The 21002-nt window shown below is 44.8% G+C and overlaps 2 protein-coding genes and 1 long non-coding RNA gene across 13 annotated transcripts in view; 1 reads left to right on the forward strand and 2 right to left on the reverse strand.

Moving 5' to 3' along the window:
• Window positions 1-9589, reverse strand: METTL3 (methyltransferase 3, N6-adenosine-methyltransferase complex catalytic subunit). Its single transcript, XM_059913822.1, has 11 exons — window positions 9381-9589; window positions 4854-5071; window positions 4354-4758; window positions 3263-3438; window positions 2449-2665; window positions 2032-2219; window positions 1612-1650; window positions 1322-1430; window positions 1136-1201; window positions 851-963; window positions 1-223 (listed from the first exon to the last, which is right to left on the reverse strand). The coding sequence occupies exons 1-11, from the start codon at window positions 9478-9480 to the stop codon at window positions 112-114; spliced, it is 1743 nt and encodes a 580-aa protein (XP_059769805.1). The 5' UTR covers window positions 9481-9589; the 3' UTR covers window positions 1-111.
• Window positions 9165-21002, forward strand: part of LOC132359563 (uncharacterized) — a 24701-nt gene continuing 12863 nt past the window's right edge. The window contains exons 1-2 of one of the 2 annotated variants that reach the window (XR_009500877.1): window positions 9165-9236; window positions 11559-11668. This is a non-coding gene — a long non-coding RNA (uncharacterized LOC132359563). Of the gene's footprint in view, window positions 9728-11558; window positions 11669-21002 lie in introns of both variants that reach the window. The other variant, XR_009500876.1, reaches the window with a different exon arrangement.
• Window positions 16307-21002, reverse strand: part of SALL2 (spalt like transcription factor 2) — a 63253-nt gene continuing 58557 nt past the window's right edge. For 4 of the 10 annotated variants that reach the window (XM_059913815.1, XM_059913810.1, XM_059913811.1 and 1 more), the window contains 2 exons: window positions 18135-20950; window positions 16307-17426 (listed from right to left, as the gene is read on the reverse strand). In XM_059913815.1, the coding sequence (XP_059769798.1) occupies window positions 17148-17426; window positions 18135-20837 (2982 nt within the window). In that variant the 5' untranslated portion in view covers window positions 20838-20950 and the 3' untranslated portion in view covers window positions 16307-17147. Of the gene's footprint in view, window positions 20951-21002 lie in introns of all 10 variants that reach the window. The other 6 variants (XM_059913813.1, XM_059913814.1, XM_059913812.1 and 3 more) reach the window with 5 other exon arrangements.

The raw sequence follows: 21002 nt of genomic DNA on the forward strand, positions 1-21002 counted from the left end.
TACAATACAAACTTTTATTTAAATAAGGAAAAAAAACTATTGTACAAATATTACTCTTCAGGTGCAGCCTGCAAGAGCCATGGCTATGGATGCTTAGGTTTAGAAGTACTTCTATAGATTCTTAGGTTTAGAGATGATACCATCTGGATACCTTTGCTTGAACCGGGCAACCACATCTGGGTCTAGTAGGTGGATCCCATCCAGTTGGTTTCCAAGGGTGATCCTGAAGCAAGGGGAAAGATGGGGCAAACCAAAATCCTGGAATTTAAAGGCTTAATAATGTTAAAAGATGTGTACTTTTTATTAAGACTGCCTATCACCTCATTGAATATTTGTGCCAATTCTTTTAAAAAGATCTTAATATTAGTATAGTATATGGTAGTATGGCTGGTTAGAAATTGGGCACAGATTCTGGTGTTAAAAAAGGCTGGATCTGTACTAATTAAGGGTTAATAACTTATGTTTAACCAGGCCTACTTCACAAAGTTGCTGCTGCCAGTGAGTATTCTTTGGGTTAGTGAAATGCTAGCAGCATGTCTTTTAAAGCTCTACTAACAGGATGAAAGATTAAAATTGTTGACAGATTACACAGATTCTCAGTAACCACCAGGGGGCAGATTTAGTACATCCCATAGAATAACGAAGATCTTCAGGTTGTAACAGTGGAGACCTTAAGAGCAGTGGTTTAAATCTTAAAACCTGTTGGGTTCCCAATGAATGTTGGTTGCTTAAGAATCCTCTGAAGCCCATTTATAAACTAGTGGAATGTGAGGTGAAGCTCTACTAACTTCTGTCCTTGACCATAAACAGTTTTGCCTTTGGGGGCTAGCATGTTCTCTGGTCACCTTACCAGTTCGGTTGCACATTGTGTGGTCGTCCAAATAACTCAATCTTGCGAGTGCCAGGGGACAGTCTTTCAATCATGCCATAGATTTCATCTGGTTTATGACTAGTGGAACGAACCTAGGAAATAAAAGCTCTAGCTACTTTTAAGTTACCCAAGATTGCAATTCTAGCCCTTTCCATTTATGTTTATGATCCCAATGAGAAAACCTGGGATAAGAATATACCTGACTAGAATAACTGATAGCAGTTCTAAAATGTGGATCTTTGGATGCCTGGGCAAAGTACATACCTCAGCTACGATCACATCACAATCCAGACCCTGGTTGAAGCCTTGGGGATTTCCTTTGACACCAACCTGCTCAGCAAAGAACAGATTTCCTTATGAAACCCCAGCATTTGAACTGTTTCTCAATAAGAAATCAAACAATTCCTATTTTTTGCTCCACCTATTGAATTGGGCCCCACTGCTGCTCACCAAGCAGTGTTCCTTCCCATGGTTCAACCAATGACCTGTGCGGCCTGTCCGAATGATGCGTTGCAGTTGATTTGTCTTCACCCAGATAATTTCATCTACCCGTTCATAACTGTGGGGTATAAGAAAAAGAATTAGAGCTTTAATCAGGCTTTCACAGTTTAGGGGTGGTGCCATGTATTCTACAGAGGCAAGGAATCACAGAATACTCTGAAAGAAAGGAACACATATCAACTACAGTAATTATGTACTTATTTCCCTCAAAACAAAGCAACACAATGATCGTTACTTACCCCCAGAGGTTCAGACATTCTCTGCCCAACTCCATGGCCCTAGAAAGAAATAAGGGTTAAACAGCCATTTCCATGCCCATATTTCTTCTCCCTTCAAGATATATGTGTTGTTTTCAGTAGACATTCAGTGAACATTTACATGAGAGACACCATTAGGGCAACAGGATGGATCTAAGAATGCAAAAATAAAACATAGTATCTATTCTCAGTGACCTTACCTTTCACAAGCAACAAATGTAGAGTTACATAGAATTCATGTATCATTTGTGTTATAAACAGGCATTAGATCTCAGTAGGTAAAAAAGGCTGGCTCAGTCATATATTTAATAGCAGGGCTAGGAAAACCCAGGATTTTATCCCCACCCAGTACTCACTCTATACTGTATCTGCCCATACCTACATATCTTTGAACTGCATTACCTGCCTGTGACCCAGAGGAAGAGAAAGCCATCATCCTGCAGTACTGGTATGTTGAGCCTGCGCATCTCATCATCTGTCAGGGTCCCATAGGGCAGCTCCATGTGAATATCCCAGGGTGGGTCAGCCATCACAACTGCAAACTTGCCCAAGATACTGACGTCCAGGTAGCGGATATCACAACAGATCCACTGCATGAGGTGGTATTTGGTCATCTTCCCTTCCTTTACTCTGAGATTCATGGCCCCAGTCCCTCTTTTTACATTTGATTTTCCTATTCCCTTATATGCATATCTGTCCCACTCCATTCCCAATCAGCAGGGCGGATTGCTGATTTATGCCCTGCTTTCCTACATGTATAGCTGCCCTACTAAGATAAAGGTCCTTAAGTTGAGGTAAGTTTTCTGAGCAGATAGGTACCTGAGGTGGGAAGAGTCGATCTGCATTGGAGTCACCTCCAACGCTCTGTGTAAGGGCAAGCTCCTGGCTTGGTGTATGGTCTTTGCTTCCAGGAGCTTCAGAATCCATGCAAGCATCAATTTCATAGTGAACATATTTGCAGGTATCCATGTGGAAACATGTGTTAAGGAAAGAGCAGTCACCTAATGATTCATCAGTGTGTTTATTGATGATCCGTCTGGGGAAATAAAAAGGGAGAATTGGAATCAAGATGGTGTTCCAGTTAGATGCCACAGTTCGAGGTCCAAATTGTTGCAAAATTTCTAGTCTTTCACTATCATTAGAGCTGCCTCCACAAGTTTTCAAATAAGGAAGGCAGGTGACATTAAAATCTGTAATTTACACTAAAGAGTTTTAATTCCTCTCTGAGCAAAGAGTTAACTTCCTTATCTTATGACAGGAAGGAAGGGCTTGCTAGTTAGAGCAGAATAAAGCACCTACCTAAGAGCCCAGGTTCCTGTTTCTCCTAAGATGGTCCTTCTTCCAGAGAACTTTAACTTTCACTGGGGCTCGGAGACAGAGATGTCTTGCTATTGCAAGAACAGGGGCATTTTTTTCTTTAAATCTCACATCTTTTTGGGAGTGCAGCCTGTATTCCCTCCCATAGAACACTACTTCTGAAAGTGAACCTTCAGAGTCTGGAAGTCTTAGACAAATCATATTAAAACCACTTAATAACAGGATTAAAGACAGAAACCCAATAACTAGAAGAAATGTGCTTAAAAAGAATGACTGCTTCTAGGAGACCCATCCGACCCCCTCCCTCCCAAAAGACCTGAAGTGCAGCTTGCGACAGGGCCGGTCAGCATCACTGGCTTTCATGCACTCCTCCTTGGTTCCATAGTCACAGAACTCTTGCACTTGAGCCCGACCTCGTGAGCGAAACTTCTCAACTATGGATTGTTCCTTGGCTGTTGTAGTATTCAGTAGCTCTAGGATCTCCTGACTAACCTGTGACAGAAGAAACCTTGGTCTTAAAAGGGTTTGTAGATAAAATTAGCCCTTAAACCACCTCTGCAAATTCTACTTGACATCAATGTCCTATGAGGGATCAATAGACTTAATATGGGAAAATTGGAGCCCTAGGAGAAGAGATGTGTCATGGGTTTAGTCCTTTCTCACAAATCTGCATTTGGGATGAAATTAAAATATAAAAAGACTGGTTCCTACTGCTAAGCATTAAGCTAAACTCCCCTCCCCAGGAAAGCACTCCTTCCAAACAAAACCACTTACATTTATTAGGTACTGAACAAAGGCACAGTGCTAAGCACTTTAGCGTTTAGCTCAGAGCCTACGCAACAATTCTATAAGCTGGGGTGTGGGGAGGGGTAGGAAATGGATAACTATTGTGGGTCCAATATTTAGACTCAGAAACCACTACACTGACACTCCACATTGTACAATTTCCATAATTATTGGTCCATATGACTATCTTCCAGTATTCGTCCCCTCTATTACTATATTTGGATTCCTCTTCTCAAGATCTGATGATACTTCCAAACAGATCCAGTGAAAAAGATTCCCTAAATCAGAGTTTCCCAACATTGGTGCATTGTTTACATTCTGGGCCAAATAACTCTTTGTCGTGTGGAGGTTGCCCTGCTAAGACTGTAGGATGCTTTGCAGCATCCCTGGCCTCTACCCGCTAGATGCCTGTGGTGCTCCCGTGCTGTGACACCCAAACATGTCTCCAGCCATTGCCAAATGTCCTCTGGGGGTTGCGAGGGGGCTAAAATCATCCTCAGTTGAGAACCACTGCTCTAAACCCTGAATTCTAAGAATTGCTCTTCGCCCTAGGGGTAAATTCCTCTCAATCAAAGCTAAAATTCAAAGTACATGTGTGAAAGCATTTCCATCTACCCCTACCTTCTTGCTCTGTTGTTCCTTAGTAGATTGTTGGTTAAGAAGGCTCTCTATCTCCAGATCAACATCTGAGGCAGCATGTTTTCTTGATTTCTTGGTTGGCTCCTTGGCTACTTCTGATGCTGAAGAGGCCAAACCAGAGGCCAAAGAGCTAGCAAAGGCAGCTACTGTGGTCGAGTCCTGTTCTGCACGCCGCTTCTGCCCTGTGATAGTCCCTGCTACCTCCCCAGAGCCCTTTTTTTCTGCCACAGCACCCATCATGGCAGAGAGCTTGGAATGATCAGCGTAGGTCACAAGAGTGGGATGTGCATCATCTTGTAGGAGACCTCGCTTTACTTCAATCAACTCCTGAGCTGCAAACTTCTGTAGGAGGCTTTCCACCCCATCTTGAGTGGCAGGGGCATCTGGCTAAGGAAGGAGGGTGGGGGGAAAGCATTAAGACACTGACCATGAACTGAAGAAAAACAGTGGTAGTTCCCAACCTTGTCTTATCTGGTCATTACCGTGGAGATGGCAAGACGGATGGACACAGCATCAGTGGGCAATGTTAGCGCCAGATCAGAGAGGTGGTGTAGCAACTTCTTCTCTAATTCAGGGTCTGTAGCTAGTTCAGGAACTGCTGAAGCTGTGCTGGGCTTAGGGCCACCAGAAGTGGGTGCAGTAGGCACTGGGCTGTCACTTCGGAAGGTTGGAGACAGTGCTGCCTCTGGATTCCGAAGATCTAGGAGTGAAGAGAAATGAAAATGAAAAAGGGCAACCATTGTCAATGTACACACTCCTCAGGAGTCAAGTTCTCCAGCATTCACAACACACAGTTCTTTCATTTCATGAAGAAAATTCTCTGACCAGATTTAGCACTAGATACCCTCTATTAAATCACACTCAAGCATTCACTGCTTTGCCAAGATAATCCTGGATTTTCTGGGAAATGCTTACCTTTTCTCTGTTGGGTGAGAGGTCTTTTCCTAATTCCTTTCCTTGCTGTGCTTCAAGGAAATAAATTAGCAGCTTGGTAGATTTAAATGTCCATACCACCTCCCTTCAGTCACTCTAAAATGACAGCTGATATAATCAACCTGAATTTATAAGCCAGGAGTATTTTCAACAACCTACACTGTGATCAAATCTTTTTGAAGAATTGAATTCGAATTTGAATGAATTAAGGCCCCTGGACATCAGAGGGTATAAAAAATGACAGCGTTGGGGGTTAGAATGATGCGACCTTTAAAGTGAAACACAAAAATTTTATGAAACTGCTGAAGCCCTGGTCACCAGTGATATTTCTTGACTATATTTTTATCACTTACTCTAGTACTTCACAAGTTGGGTAGCCAACATAACCTTAAGAAGAGTTAAGTAACTCAAATCGGGACAAAATATTACCTTTGGGAGAGCCTAATATCTGTGATTATTTAGTTAAAATACAGATGAAATATTAAACATTCAGAACCTGTATTGGAATTCTGTTAAATACTATGTAAGTGGGCCACTAGTTTACATTTAGAGATATTCTGGTTACTTAGAAATTTCCACTCTAATGGAACTAACTTTAGTAAAATTTAACTCAGAATTCCAAGGAAAATGGAGCTGAAGTATACCAAACACCTTGCTGGAACAGTTACATTTTAGGGAAGTAAGTTATACCCCTTATGGAAAACAGACTCCACAATTCCATACTCACTAGAAATGTTAAATAACTGCAGAACTTTCTTTACCTTGCTTACGTATGATTCTTTTACGTTCTGCTGAATCTCAGACTAGAACTTTTTTTTTTTTAAACATAATCCAATTTATTTATGTATTTATGTATTTGGCTGTGTTGGGTCTTCGTTGCAGCACGTGGGATCTTTGTTGTGGTGCACAAATACCCTAACAGACATCATCTCACTGAGGAAAAGCACTGATTTTGTTCCAGTGTTAATGTCAATAAGTTGAAAGTGTACTTTTTATAATTAATCTACTGGTACTACCAAGAATATAATATAATAAACATTTCTTCTTCTTACAGAGTTTTCACTTTCTCTGGTAACTAAATTTATATGTTCTTTGAGTCATGTATAATTTTTCTTAAAGTAAGCAAGAAGTCTATGAAAAGAACCACTTTAAACATACATTTTCAATCCCTGGAACTGGATACAGACATTTTTTTTTCCCCCTTTGGTTATCTGACTAATCACTTGTTTTAATACAGTTCTTTTAAAAAACAGCCTGTGATTCTGGTTATGAATCCTTGTGTTAGTAACACCTCCTAGGAGTATTCTTTTCATGACATTCAGGACACTGAAGCTGAAAATACCCCTTTTTAGGTTATTGGGAGGAGGAAGCTCACGTTTAATATTTTGGAAAAAATCTAACAGCTGATTAATGCAACTGTTATTTATAGATGGGCTTTAGCCACTCTGTGAATTCCATGAAGTCACTACAAATTTGGGGGAAAGACTCCAACGTTTTATCATTTTTAAAATGGGTCACTGGCAGAAAATCATTAGGAATCCTTGAGCTCCAACTCCTTCAGAAAGTATTTGTTCAGTTATTAATTCAGTATATTTACTGAGTGCTTCCATTATGCTGGTAACTATGCTGACACTCTGCTTCTAATCTAATGAAAATTTTAATGTGTTGGGCTCAGCAAAGGAATACTTAATACTTGAGTTTATTCTTTGGTTAAGAGCTCCGTTGAAGATAAATAAAATACTAGCTTGAAGACATAAAAATATGGCCGGTCTACTAACTTGCTGATCCCTAAAATATGTCAACATCTATATTCACATCTTCAATCCCATTGATAAAATATATTGAGCAGTTCACATATTTACTATGTGCTAAGCCTGGCCAAGTTTATTTTGTTTCAGTTAAAATGAAGTAAATATTTATTGGAAGTGATAATCCTCACTTCAAAAATCTGTACTTTACTCTATGGAAAACAGTGTGGTGGTTCCTAAGAAAACTGAATATAGAATTACCATATGATCCAGCAACTCCACTTCTGTTATATATCCAAAAAAGCTGAAAACAGCATCTTGAAGAGATATCTGCACAGCCATATTCACAGCAGCATTATTCACAATGGCCAAAAAGGTGGAAGCAAGTATCCACCAGTGGATAAACGGATAAACAAAATGTGGTATACACATACAATGGAATATTATTCAGCTTTAAAAAGGAAGGAAATTCTGACACTTGCTACAACATGGATGAACCTTGAGGACATGCTAAGAGAAATCAGCCAGTCACAAAAAGACAAATACTTTATGATTCCATTTACATGAGGTATCTAGAGTAGTCAAACTCACAGAAACAAAATAGAACGGTGGTTGCCAGGGCCCGGGGCGAGGGGAGAATTGGGAATTATTGTTTAATGGGTAGAGTTTCAGTTTTGCAAGACAAAAAACTTCTGGAGATTCGTTGCACAATAGTGTGAATATATATACACATCACACTATGAACTATACATTTTAAAATGGTTAAGATGGTACATTTTATGTGTATTTTGCCACAATTTTTAAAAAAAGTTGTACTTTAAAAAGGCCCAGCTAACAAAGGTCTCCCAATGATTCTTGGTTCATAGTATTCTGCATTCATTAATGACATGGATACATTTTAGTTTACTCAATATCCTTGTCTTTTAACATTAACCTCAGAAGTAAACAATTAAGTATCAGATTTCAGTAATGCTATAAAAATCTAGATGTGGTAAGAAAATTTTTATTTTCTGTGAGAAAAGAACTGAATGAAGAAAAAAAACTTTGCATATGGCGCAAAGTTTGGTTAATACCAAAGTGTGGTTAATACCATGGAGAAGTGAAGTGGAATTTCTATTAATTAATCCCTGATAATATGACTTGCACTTCTTCCTCTGCTTACCCTCTTATCTTCCCTTTAATTATCTAAGTCCTACACAGCCATAGAGACCAAATTCCAAGTGCCAACTCTTCCCTGACGCCTTCACTGACTAAACTGACTCTTGTTACTTCTACCTTCACTGTACTCATTGTGGAATCGATTCATTTGGCATTTTACATATGTCATATTGTATTTCTGACTTTTCCTTTATCCCCAACTAAATTTTAAACTCCTTGAGGGCAGGGACACTGTCTTACTTATTTTTGTCTAAGTAGACTCATGTACGCTGTAGACACTCGATAGATGTTCATTCATTATGGTAATAAAAGTCCTGCCAGGGCATCTTCTAGTTCCAAGGGCCAGACTACAAGTGCATGGACCTAATATATATTTCAACACGAGATTTAGAGACGGACTCGAATATACTGATACACAGTGGAACAAGCTACCACAAGAGTGGTACGGATTCATTATCCTTGTAGATCTTTGATTTGCCTTAGATAATTCAGGGCTTGTGCTGCGGATGTGGTATGAGTAGCACTTAACAATCTTTTGAGGGTCCTTCAAGTTTTAAGACTGTGACACGGGACAACGAGAGGGGAGAAAAAGTTTAAAAACAAATGTTTTCAGATTCCTGCTCAGTGTGTAAACGGCTAAGACAATGCCAGTTCCTCTACTCGTTTAGCAACACCGAGTGCTAACTCTGCGAGGGCCACTGAGCTGGGCACTGTGGATATAAAGGTTCCGTACTTGCTCTCACAGCGCCCAGAGTCTCAAAAGACATGACCACTAAAAAGCAATTGCTATAACCGAGAGAAGAACAAAGCGCCACGGGAATAACCAAAAAAAGGGACTTGCTGCTTCGAGGGATCGGGGGCTGAAAAGCCTAGCAAGTGAGACGCTCTCACAGACTCAAGAGGAGTCAACCTGACGCGGGGAGGCGGAGGCTTCCGGCCGGGGAAAGCGGAACCGGCGGAACCACGGCCCAGGCTGGGAAGGAGCCGCGACTACTTGCAGGAGGGTGAAGCGTCTGCGCTGCTGAGGTAGGGGGAGAAGAGTACCAATGTATGAAGCCTTAAAGAAACGGCCGTTTGGGGAAAGGCACCGACTCAGGAGCTATGTTTTCCTCCAGGGTTCCCTCCAGCCCTCCCCGGCTAAGGATCGGCCCCCACAGTCCCGCGCCTCACCCAAGTGCCCCGAGTCCTGCTTCCGCCTCCGCTGCAGCCTCTCCCGCAGAGAATCCAGCTGCTTTTTGTGGGCCTGGATAGAGCTCCACGTGTCCGACATGTCAGTCTCGCAGCCCAGACACGTCTCGAACCAAGGGCGGCTGCCTTCCACCTCTCAGCCCTAGTTCCAAGAATTATCCAACTCTCACGCGGACACCCGAAGGCTAACCGGAAAGAGATCCCGGGAGATGCACCGGACGGAAAGTCATTTCCGGGTTTGCTCTACCTTTGAAGCTGAAACGAGAGCCACCTTAAGTGTTGGCGGAATGGCGGATATATTTTCTATGGGAGTTCTTTCACGCTTCCGGGTGAGGCGAGGCTGTGGTTGCCATGTTGGTGCCTGGCAGAGCGGCCATGTTGCTTATAGCCGCGCATGCGGCCATGTTGAATATTAGGAAATGAGTTCGAGTTGAGTCGTGCTGAGACAGCGCACGTGGGGCAGCGTGTGTAGTCTAGATTTTGGAAATGAAGGATTACGAATTCCTTTTGACAGTTTGGTACTAACCTACCTTTGCCACTGAAGATATAGGTTCATGTTTCCGTGCACTTGTTTACAAAAATATAGCCATTACGTATGCATATTTGAGGGAGGAGAACTGATGGAGCAGAGATACTATAATGAGTCTACAAATACATATTCTCACTCTTCTTACTTATACCAAATCTACAAGTATCATGTGTAATACACTAAAATAGAGTCCTCAGGGAATTCCTTGGTGGTCCAGTGGTTAGGACTCTGCGCTTTCATTGAAAACGGAACCGGTTCAATCCGCGGTCGGGGAAATAAGATACCACAAGCTGCTCGGAATGCATGCATGCACGCATGCATAAGTACATACATACATACTCAGAAGGAGGCACTAGGGGGCTCCTGAGGTTCTGGTTGAGCTGTGTTTCTTATTCTGAGAGCTGGTTGTATGAATACGTTGTTTGTGAAAATTAACTGAGCCAAACATTTTGGTATGTGCACTTCTCTGTGTAGTAAACTTAAAAACTACGTTTTTTTAATGACGTCCTCTGAATGGAAGCATTTGAGAACCACTGATTTATCAAGCCTACGGAATGCCAAACACTGCCAGAAAGAACTGCTTAAGAAGGCATGGCCCCTGCTTTCAGAGCTTCTGGTATGGTAAAGGAGCTAGGACCCAGTTTATTGATATTGAACCATCTTTACAGACTAAGGCAGCACCGAGCATAGGCTTAAAAAACAAACGTGATTGCAAAGAAGGGAGGACTGCAAGCCCAGATGACCCTTTGGCAAGGAGGTGACATCAAAGTTCAGGCTTGGAGTGACAGCTAGTACTTCAGTAGGTGAAGCTATAGGAAAGAATTCCAGGCTAAGAACATGATAAAAGCAAAGGTCTAGACTAGATGTAGAAAAGCATGATGCATGCCGTGCTGACCCAGATTAATTTTGCTAGAACACAGAGAATTATATTTGGCAATTTGGGAGAATATTTGTTTCCATATTTGAGGCCAAATTGCAAAAGGTGCATGTTACCTGAGTAATGAGCTTGCAATTTATTCAGCATACAACAGGGAACATTTTAAGGTTTGTGAATAGGGAATATTTTAGGGAATCTGGTGTTCTGGTTGAATTGAGATGGGGAGAAAAGTTTAGAGATAGGGAAAATAATTAGTAGCCTATTGTAACTGTTTGATGATAGGACCTTTAAGTCAGAAGCTATCTATGTATAGTAATGGAAAGAAAGGGGTGAATATGAAGGGAGACTACTGAGAAGAAAGATGTATGTGTTTTGGAATGTGGCAGTTTCATTAATTTATTCAGAAAATTTTTATTGAGTGACTACTATGTGCTAGGTACTGTGGAGATTTAGTAGTGATCAAAATATCCATTTCCATATCATTTTCTGAATTTAAATTTACCTAGTAGATAATTTACATTGTCCTTTGAGATGTGTACCTTTATATATGAGCATTGAGATAGAGGACACAGAAATGAATATGGGCTCATATGAGCATATCTGGACATTTAATTCTCAGGATTATACTGAATTAGAAGCAAAAAATGCCATCTTGCTCAGCCGAAATACTCTTGGCAAAGTTGGCTGATGTGAGATCATAAAACACTACTTCCAAGGGCCTGCTCTACCTAAGGTTTTTTTTTTTTTTTGGCAGCAACCGGCGGCACATGGAACTTACCTGTGACCAGGGATTGAACCCACATCCCTTGCAGTGGAAGGCTGAGTCTTAATCACTGGACCACCAAGGAAGACCCTACTTAACAGGTTTTGCTTCCTTTTTTTCTTTTTTTTAATAGTTTTTTGTTTGTTTTGTTTTAAATTTTATTTATTTATTTATTTATTTTTGGCTGTGTTGGGTCTTCATTTCTGTGCAAGGGCTTTCTCTAGTTGCGGCAAGTGGGGGCCACTCTTCATCGCGGTGCGCGGGCCTCTCACTATCGCGGCCTCTCTTGTTGTGGAGCACAGGCTCCAGACGTGCAGGCTCAGTAATTGTGGCTCATGGGCCTAGTTGCTCCGCGGCATGTGGGATCTTCCCAAACCAGGGCTCGAACCCGTGTCCCCTGCATTGGCAGGCTGACTCTCAACCACTGCGCCACCAGGGAAGCCCGGTTTTGCTTCCTTTAATAACCTGGGTCTAACAACTACCCTCAAGAGAGTTGACAAGGGATGCTTTGCACTTTCATTTGGGATATATTCTGTGTGGCCCTATGTTTAGACACATGTATTATTACTGAAGTAAGATAATCCCATTATTGCTCTATTAGAGAACTGTTAGAGTTAATTGTTCACAAATCTGAATCACTGTTTCTTTCAAGGTTCTTAACACATAGAAATGAAATATATAGAAATTATATAGCAGTAAAATTAAATCTTGGGAGAGAAAGACAGTACTAGATATAGCTTTGTAGAAGATGAAGGGGGTTGATTCATCTTAAAGACAGATTTCCACAGGTCAACCCTTAAATTCATAAGCATTTTTGTCTAGGAAAGGAAGGATTTTTCTAGTGGAAGAGATTCAGTCTCTGGTAGAATTCAGGGTACCTAAGACCTGGATTGCCTCCTCTCACCTACAGAGGAAGCCAAAGAAGGAGTACAGGTACTCCTGAAAGTCAGCCAAATTAAGGGCAGCTCCCAGAAGTCTTTGCTTTCATAATCACTTTGGATAAATTATTACAGTAGTAAATTAGGCAAATTTTAGGAGCACAGGAGGGCCACTTAGCATGATCTGCTTATAGAGGGATTTTTTTCTAGACTCCTCAGGACCAGTTTTCAGCTCAAAAGAAAGCCACTGCTTTCTTGTATGGCCACTCTTAGCCAGTCTGTATACAACAACCCTGAGCAGTACAGGAAGAAGTAATCTCACCCAGACCTCTTCTAGTCAAAAGAGTGTAAGCCTAGTTGTGAGTAGATGAGTGCTGCATGCACTACATTTCTTAACTTTTCCTATCTGCTGTGGTAGACTTTCCAGAGTTAACCACAACAATAATGGCTCCCATCGCACATGCCCTTATGCAGTGTGTCTTTGCCACTCTTCCTGATAAGAGGTAAAGCTTGTTTCCCCTCCTCTTGAATCTGAACTGGTCTTCTGACTAGCTTTGGCCAAGAGAAAGTGGCAGAATTGATATTCTTTGAGTTTCAGAGTCTAGGCCTTAAGAGGCCTTGAAGCTTCTGCTTTTGTCGTCTTGGAGGCCTAGGCCTTCATGGAAGTCCAGTTATCCTAATAGCTAGACCATTTGAAGAGAGAGTGAGGGAGAGGGAAAGGGAGAAGGAGAGGGAGAAAAAAAGAGTGAGAAAGAGAGAGAGAAATCCTACAGATTGAAAGATGTCAAAAAGAGGCCCTGGAGAATGAAAAACTAAGGAAAGAGACTCCAACATTTCAGTCATTCAACCGAGGGGCCAGAGGTGAGTGAGGCCATCTTGGATCCTCCAGCCCGAATTGAAGCTGCTGAGTGAGCTCAGCCCTCACCACATGGAACATAGACAAGTCATCCTGGCTGAGGCCTGTTGGGACAACCCATGGACTCACAAGCAAATACATAATTATTGTTTAAGACACTAGGTTTTGGATGGTTTGTTACACAGCAGTGGGTTACTGAAACATCCACAGTATTGACCAAATACTGCACTTCTTAACTGGTTCTTTGGTCAAAATTTCTTTTTTTCTTCACTTTTGTCCTTACTTATTTTTTTTTAATTATATGATCAAAAGCAAAGTGTCCATTGGGGTTAGTAAATCTGTTGTTAAATTAAACATTAGAAAAGACAAGGAAATGTAAAGGGAAGTCAAATTTGGGTCCAATGGAGAAACGCTCATGTGAGTTAAGTTTGTTTTGGGGATCAGGAGAGGGATGTTCCTTGATTTACTGAGAAGTTCCAGGGACGGTATCCAGAGTCCCAGGAGCAGAAATTTGTGAGAGACGAAAATGTGCCAATAGAATTGAAATCTTTTTTGGGGGTGACACAGGTTGAAATCTGGGAGAAGCAGATGCTGAGAGAGTCAGGAGTCCAAAAGTTTTATTGGGGAGTAACACCTGTAAAAGGAAAAAGGGAAGAAAATGGGATTGGGCAGGGAGAGCTGTCCCAAGCTGTCAGTGACGCAGACATGACAGCCTCTGCCAGACCACTGGGGAGTTCCATAGCAAGAATCGTTCATTAGTCCCATGTTCCCTGGGAATGGCTAAGCCCTGTACCACCCACCACCTTGCTTAGCCTTTGGCCAGGGGTTTGGAGAACAGTAGGACAGCTGGAGGCTGTCAGCTAACCAGGTTTCTTGCAGCTAGGTAGCCAGTTTTCTTAAAGGGACATCTCTGAAGTAGCACACCTCTGTATCTGCCAAAGGGGACTTGACGTACCTTATGTAGGTTCTTATATGGTAACTGCCTCGGTCCTTAGGTTGTCATATGGATTCAGTTAATATATTTCAGCATGGTTATTATGAAAACTGAATGTAAGAGAACTGTACGTCCCCGCCCCCTTCTCTCTCTTTGTAACATGAGTTAGTTATTTCCCTTTCTGGAATCCCGCAGGCCACTGTGTCTATCACAGTATTTACTACCATGATATAAAAATATGTTTTCATTTTTCTTCTTCCTTGACTGAGCTCCCTTAGGGGCAGAAGTTTGTTTACCTTTGTATCTACCCAACACCTGGTCTCTGAAACAAAATAAATCCTCAAAAATTAACTGAATGAATGAGTGAAGAAGCTGTCTCTTGCTGCTTATAATAGTGATCTTTTTATCCATCTAGTTTGAACTGAATCCGCTATGTATATTTCAGGTAAAGCGTTTCGCAAGCTGCATTTCTTGACATATTCATTTCAGCAGGTTAGAGTTAATTCACCTTCCAAAAGGATGATCAAATGAGAAGTGCTTGAGAGTAAGAAATGGTGGGGTTGAGGGTGGGGATTGGAAGGGACTGCAAGAAGGAAGAAACTGAAGGCTCTAAGAGAGGAACAAATTAAAGGTGAAGAGAGAAAAATAAAAGTTGTAGGTCAATGAAAGAATAAAAAGCAGGAGAGGAAAAAGAAGAATGAAAAGGAGACAGAAGGGAAAATAAAGTAGAGCTATGAAGGAGTGGGGTGGGGAGTCCAGCTCAGTGCTGACCTGCCCAAGGAAGCACCCATTAGTAGAAGCCTCACTGACAGCTGTTACCATAATGGGAACTGGCATCTAAAGAGAGGGCAAGTCTAGTTTAATTAGTTAAATGGCATTATCTATGTCCAATGAGGGTAGGGGAGGTAAAGGGAATAGAAGGATTGGTGACCTACCCCCTTCCATAGGCTGAAAAGAAAAACAGATTTATAAAGCTTTGGTAAGGAATTAAAGAGACAGGAGCTCTTTCTTCTCCAGCCGACTTCACAAGATTGCCATGTCCTATTCATTAGTACCTTTAAAGCGGGACGGGTTTAAAGTTGCCTCCAGGAGGCAACTAGAATCAAACCTCTGTTCTTTACCTTGAATCGAGCCAGTAGGTTTACTCCCCTTTTCCCTGCAGTCTTCCAGGCAGCCTCACTTCAGGAGTCTTTAGTGTGGAACAGGAAGCAAGCACCATTCCTGACCACTGGTGGTTAGCACTGAGACTGGGGTTCTGCCGACCTGGGTTCTTAATCCAGTTCTGCCACTGATTGGCTGAATGTCTTTAGGCAAATCATTTTACCAGTCCCATCCCTTTAGCATGTGGTTTCAGTGATATAATCTTACAAACGAAAAAAAAAAAATTCCGGAGAATGTTCTCTTTAGGAAAGCAAGGTCTTAAGGGTCAAATCTGAACCTTACCATGTTGTGGAGAGACAAAACAAACAAACAAAATATATATATATATATATATATATATATATATATATATATATATATATATATGCTTCATTTCATTCTCCCACTCCCAATGTACTTCCTCTGCTAAGAATTCTCCTTTATATTATCTTGTTGGTAGAAATTACTAGGGTTGAATTTTTTTTTTTCTGTTTATAACATCAGACCTCAAGTATCATCAAGATGAATTCATCTTGGTTCTGCAGATTAACGGATGTCAGTTAGGCTGGCCTACAGGTCAGGACAGATAGATAAAGAAACAGCTTTCAACCTCCAAACAAAACAAAACAAAAAAAGTAAAATAAAATACAAAAGCCTGGTGGTGGAAGGTTCTAGGCAAAGAGAAAACCTGGACAATGGCTGTAAACAGTGAGCAAATCCCCTACCTTTTGAGAACACAAACACCATTTCTAGAAGGAAATTACATTCACTGGAGGTTGTTTTAGGACAAGGCTGAGCAAATTAAATATTTCAACACCATATGTTCAGCTTTGGCAGGAGATGTAGGTGGGAAGGGAATCTCAATGTTAGGGAATGCTCATATCACACCCCAGCTGGCTATTTAGTCATGAAATAAGGAGAAACACAAATATTTGGTTAAAACACCTTTAATGAAAAGGGAAAGACACTAACATCTCCGTTGTCTGCTCTTCACATTTTACTATGTTAGGAAACTGGAGCCTACACCGTTGGAGGAGGAGCCATCACTCAAGTCAGTCAATAGCAGAACCCTCACTCCCTCCTCCTCAGAGCTCCTGTTCCAAATGATCCTATGTTAAGAGTAAATACTACATCTCATTACAAAACGGAGAGGCAGGGAGGACAGCACCTAGGGCTCATCTCCCAAAGTCTGGGACTCTAAGAACCAGACAGCGGCAAAGACATAAGCCCCGGTCCGTGGACAAGCAAAATGGGAAGGAAGTGGACCTTGAAAGAGGAAGATGAGGAAAATACAAGGGGCCAGGGAATAGAGGAGGGAGTTATCTAAAACTAGAAGCACACTAGTGCTAGGAAGTCCCCCATGATCCATGGTGCACTGCTCCACACTAAAGTCACCATGAGTTCAAAAGAACATTCATGACACCCGTCGACCCATCCAATTAAGAGTTTGAGGTCCCCTCCTACATCACACCCCTTTCTTAATCACATAGCTTCTCAGCAAGCCCTATGCTTTAGCAACCCTCCTAAGCTCTCCATTATTCCTTCAGCTAACCCTCATCAACAATGCTTGTTAAAGATATGAACTTCACATTTCCTTCCCCAAAATATCCATCCCATGGGAGACCTCTCAGCAAGAAATCCACTTGTTTCCTAACTCAGAGGCAAGGATGAAAGCTATGAGAAGCTCAAAATATCTTGGCATATTAACCAGCCAACACCTCTGCCTTAACGTGACGAAGGCACATTAGTGCCTTACTACTGGGAAGAGTGTCCTATGCCCTTCGTTTCTCCCTACACCCTGGGGCTGAGCCACCAGATACTGATATTGTTGCATCTTCACTGTCGGCACCTTCTGGAGCAGGGGGAAGGAGAAGAAATGTACAGTTTGCTACTTCTCTTCTACGATGGGCTTTCTCAGGCACTGTCTTGGATGCCAGAGGCCAAAAGAGGAGGAGGGGGGAATCTCTTCTCCTTGGCTTCTCTGGATCCCATTGCTGGAGGCAACTTCTCAGCCACAGTTCCTGGGCCAAACAGCACTGGTGGTGCAGGGCCTGAAGGGGTAGTGGAGATGGAGATGGAGCTGGAACTCTGGGGCTTGGTGGGCAGGTCACTTGACAGGAAAGCTGTGTCCTGGTTTCAGCAAGACAGGGGGCCCACCCTCACCAGCTGGGCAGGAATGCCCTGGGACAAGAAGTCCTGCAGGTTGACCTGGTCACCAGAGAGGAGTGGCCCTAGGCCCTCCAGGGACAGCTGCTGGCCCTTCGGGCTGGGCTATAATTCCAAATGTGGGTGCTCAGATGCACCTGCCAAAGGGAAAGGGAGAGGAGAGGGTAGAAGGGTCATTCCCAGGGAAGGTGGAGAGGGTTCTTCTTGGGAATGTGAACGCTGTAGAGAATCTATTTTCCTCAGGTACAATGAATGAAGAGGAAAGAAAAGTTTCTCAGGGGGCCATCCCCCTGTAAGCACAAGGATTTCAAAGCTCAGGGATTAGAGAAAAGCCATTAGGGACACATCAGTATAAGAACTCAGAGAAATAGACAAAGAAGGGCTCATAGATCTTGGAGGTCCTTCTACAGAGCTCTCAGTTTCTTCCCCCCGGGTCAAGGGGCAGCAGGTTCAGAAAAACAGGCTCATGGGATCGTGGGGTCATCTTTCCGGGGAAAGGGGGAGAGCCCTGGGGAAGTGATGGGGGGTGAGCAGCCAGGGACCAAGGAAAGAGCAGCAATATTCTGAGGGCCGTGGGGGGCAAAGGGCTGTACCTGGTGGTGAGCCAGCAGAATATGCTTCTTGAGGGTAGCCCGTTCGAGAAAGCCCTGCCTGCAGAAAACACAAGTGAAGAGCGGCCCCTCCTTGGGGTGGGTCTTCTGATGCTCCTCCAGAGCCGCCTGGGTGGGAAAGGTCTGGCCACACACCTCACAGGCCTTTCTGCTACTGCTCTCTCCGGGTTCCTTTCTCATCGCTTCCTGCAGGCTCAGCTCCTCCACCAAGGTGGGGCTGCTGCCTTCCCCTTCTAGGACCAACGCTGACACTGGGCTGGCGCTCCTCTCCGGTTTGGCCCCCTCTTCTGTGCCTCCTGCAACATCACTGCCGCCCTGCTCCACTGGCTGCGTTCGATCCAGGCTGTCAGGCGGCGGCGGCGGCGGCGGCAGAGAAGGCTGTTGAATCGTTTTCTCATTACTGTCCATCTCCTTCCCAGCTGTGGCCACTGCCACCACAGTTCCCACTTCCTCCTCTGCCCCGGAGGCCTCTTCTGAATCACCACGCACTGATATCGCCTTCTCACCTCCACTCTCGGAGCCTCTCCCTGCCAGGGAATCTTCATCAGTCACGTCTTCCTCTTCTTCGTCGTCCTCTTCGTCCTCTTCGGACAACTCCTCTTCTGGGGATGGCTGCTGGGATGGCTGCTGCGGGAAGCTCCCCGCCCCAGAGACTGCAGACTGCTCAGGGCCGTTCTCCTGGGCAGTTCCCCCACCTTCAGGGAGCGTGGTACCACCGTTGGGGATCTGGCCCCCCAGGTGCATCCGAACATGCTGCTGCAGAGTAACAGCATTGGTGAACTTCTTCTGGCAAATGGGGCAGGAGTTCTGAGCCCGGGCAGCTGGACTAGCCTTGTGGCCCACGAAATGTGCACGCAGATTGCCCCGGGTAGAGAAAGCTCTGCCACACACTTTGCACTTAAAGGGCCGCTCACCTCCATGTTGGCCGTAATGCAGGCGCAGCGCTCGAGGACAGCTCAGCACGCGGAGACAAATGACACACTGGTTAGGTCCCGATGAGGCTGAGGATGAAGTTGCAGGGGCAGAGGTTGTGGGGGCTCCCGAAGCAGTAGAGGCCGCTGCCACGGCTCCCTGACGGTCGATCTTCTCTACCAGTTGCTGCAGCTTGGAGGTCTCAGAGGGTGAAGCCCCCAAGGGCTCTAGCACATAAGGAAAGGGGAAGCTACCAGTGGACTTAAAGTGGTTGGTGAGCAGGGCCCAGCTGGGTAGCGAAGTCACCAGCTTACTTAGCTGCATGCGGGTTGCTGTGCCACTTTCTGCCACCCCGGCGATGGCCGAGCCCTCGCTCCCGGGTGGGGTGTTTTCATCAGCTTTACTCTTTGGCTCTACCGCTTTCATGAGCACGAACTTATTGAAAGCAGGGAGCGCAGGAGCCGTGGCTGTGCCTGCCCCGGTGGAGAGCAGCGTCAGGCTCTCTGTGGCACTGAGTGCCGTGGTGGAGGCCACCAGAGGCTTGCGTTCCACACCGCCACCTGGCACGGCCGCCTCCTCCTCAGCCTTCTCTGGCGGCACGGACATACCGTAGGGCAGGCCGCTGCTGGTGATGACGTAGTCCAGATGCTCTGGTACCGGGTGAGGGTTCATCTGCACGTGCGGGTACTTCTCCCGATGCCGGTGGAAATGCACTTTGAGGTTGCCACGCGTGGTAAAGCGGTTGCCACAGACATTACACTTATAGGGCCTCTCACCTGTGTGGGAACGCAGGTGGATCTGCAGGGCACTGTCACTGCCAAATACTTTGGCACAGAAGCGGCACTTGTGCCGTCCACCGGGCTTCTCCAAGGGACCCATCAATTCCCCATAGCCCAGCTCACCACCTCCATTCTTTGGCTTCAGGAGCCCTGGGGAGGCAGTAGCCTCGAGGCCCCGGGCTGCCCCAAGACACTGTGCTGCCAGTAGTCCCGTGGTGCCTGGGAATGCCAGATGAGGCGAGGCAATCAGCTGATCTGTGCTGCCTGACAGGGCCGGGGAGGGGGCAGGGGTGGGTTTGTGGCTTCGCCCGACCCCTCCGGCAGCAAAAGGGTGCTGTGACCCCAGTGGATGATAAAGGTGGAAGAAAGCCTGCTTGGGTGTTTCCGCCCCTGAGGAGGAGGAGGTGGAGGAAGGCGCCAGTGTCTTGCCAGTTTGGACAGGCTTGATGGGGCTGAAGAGGGGGAGCAAGGGCTTGGTGGAGGAGGTGGCGCCTGTCCCAGGTAACTCGGAGGGGCTGGAAGGGGTGCCCACTGTCTGGCCTAAGGAGCCAAGTAGCAGCACCTGCCGGCAGATTTGCTCAGTCATCTGCATCTGATGGATCTGCCGCTGCTGCAGTACCCGGAGCTCTTCCAAGATCAGAGGGATGTTCAAGTGGCCGCTGCCTACACCTGGGGGCGGAGGAGGAGGTGGAGGAGGGGGGGGTGCAGGAGTGGATTCTGGAGGTAATGGAGTTGCTCCTAGCTTAGGGCTGGCCAAGATCAGGCCCCCACCTCCCCCAGCTGCTGTACCTGTGGCAGCTACGAGAAAGTGCCCCGAAGACTCCTCTCCCCTCCGCTCTGGGCCCCAGGTGGGATCCGTGGGTACAGAGGACCCAGAATCCGAGGGGTTGCTCTGCTCGGCCTCCATGACCTGGGGACTGCTGTGGCCCTCAGGCCGGGGTTCAGAAGAGGTCGAAGAGTTGTTGGGGTTCTCCTGGCCCCCAATTATCACCATTACAGGGGGGTCAGGAGAACATGCGTTCTGGTGGGCGAGGAATTCAGCTGGGTCAGTGAATTGTGCGCAGCACTTGGCACAGACTTGGGGGTGGTCCTCCTCGCTAGCATCACCTGGGGAGAAGACAAGGAAAGAGCGTGGGTGGTGCGGTTGGGATGGGTATGC

Source organism: Balaenoptera ricei, chromosome 2 (genome assembly GCF_028023285.1).
Source record: "Balaenoptera ricei isolate mBalRic1 chromosome 2, mBalRic1.hap2, whole genome shotgun sequence".
Taxonomy (NCBI): domain Eukaryota; kingdom Metazoa; phylum Chordata; class Mammalia; order Artiodactyla; family Balaenopteridae; genus Balaenoptera; species Balaenoptera ricei.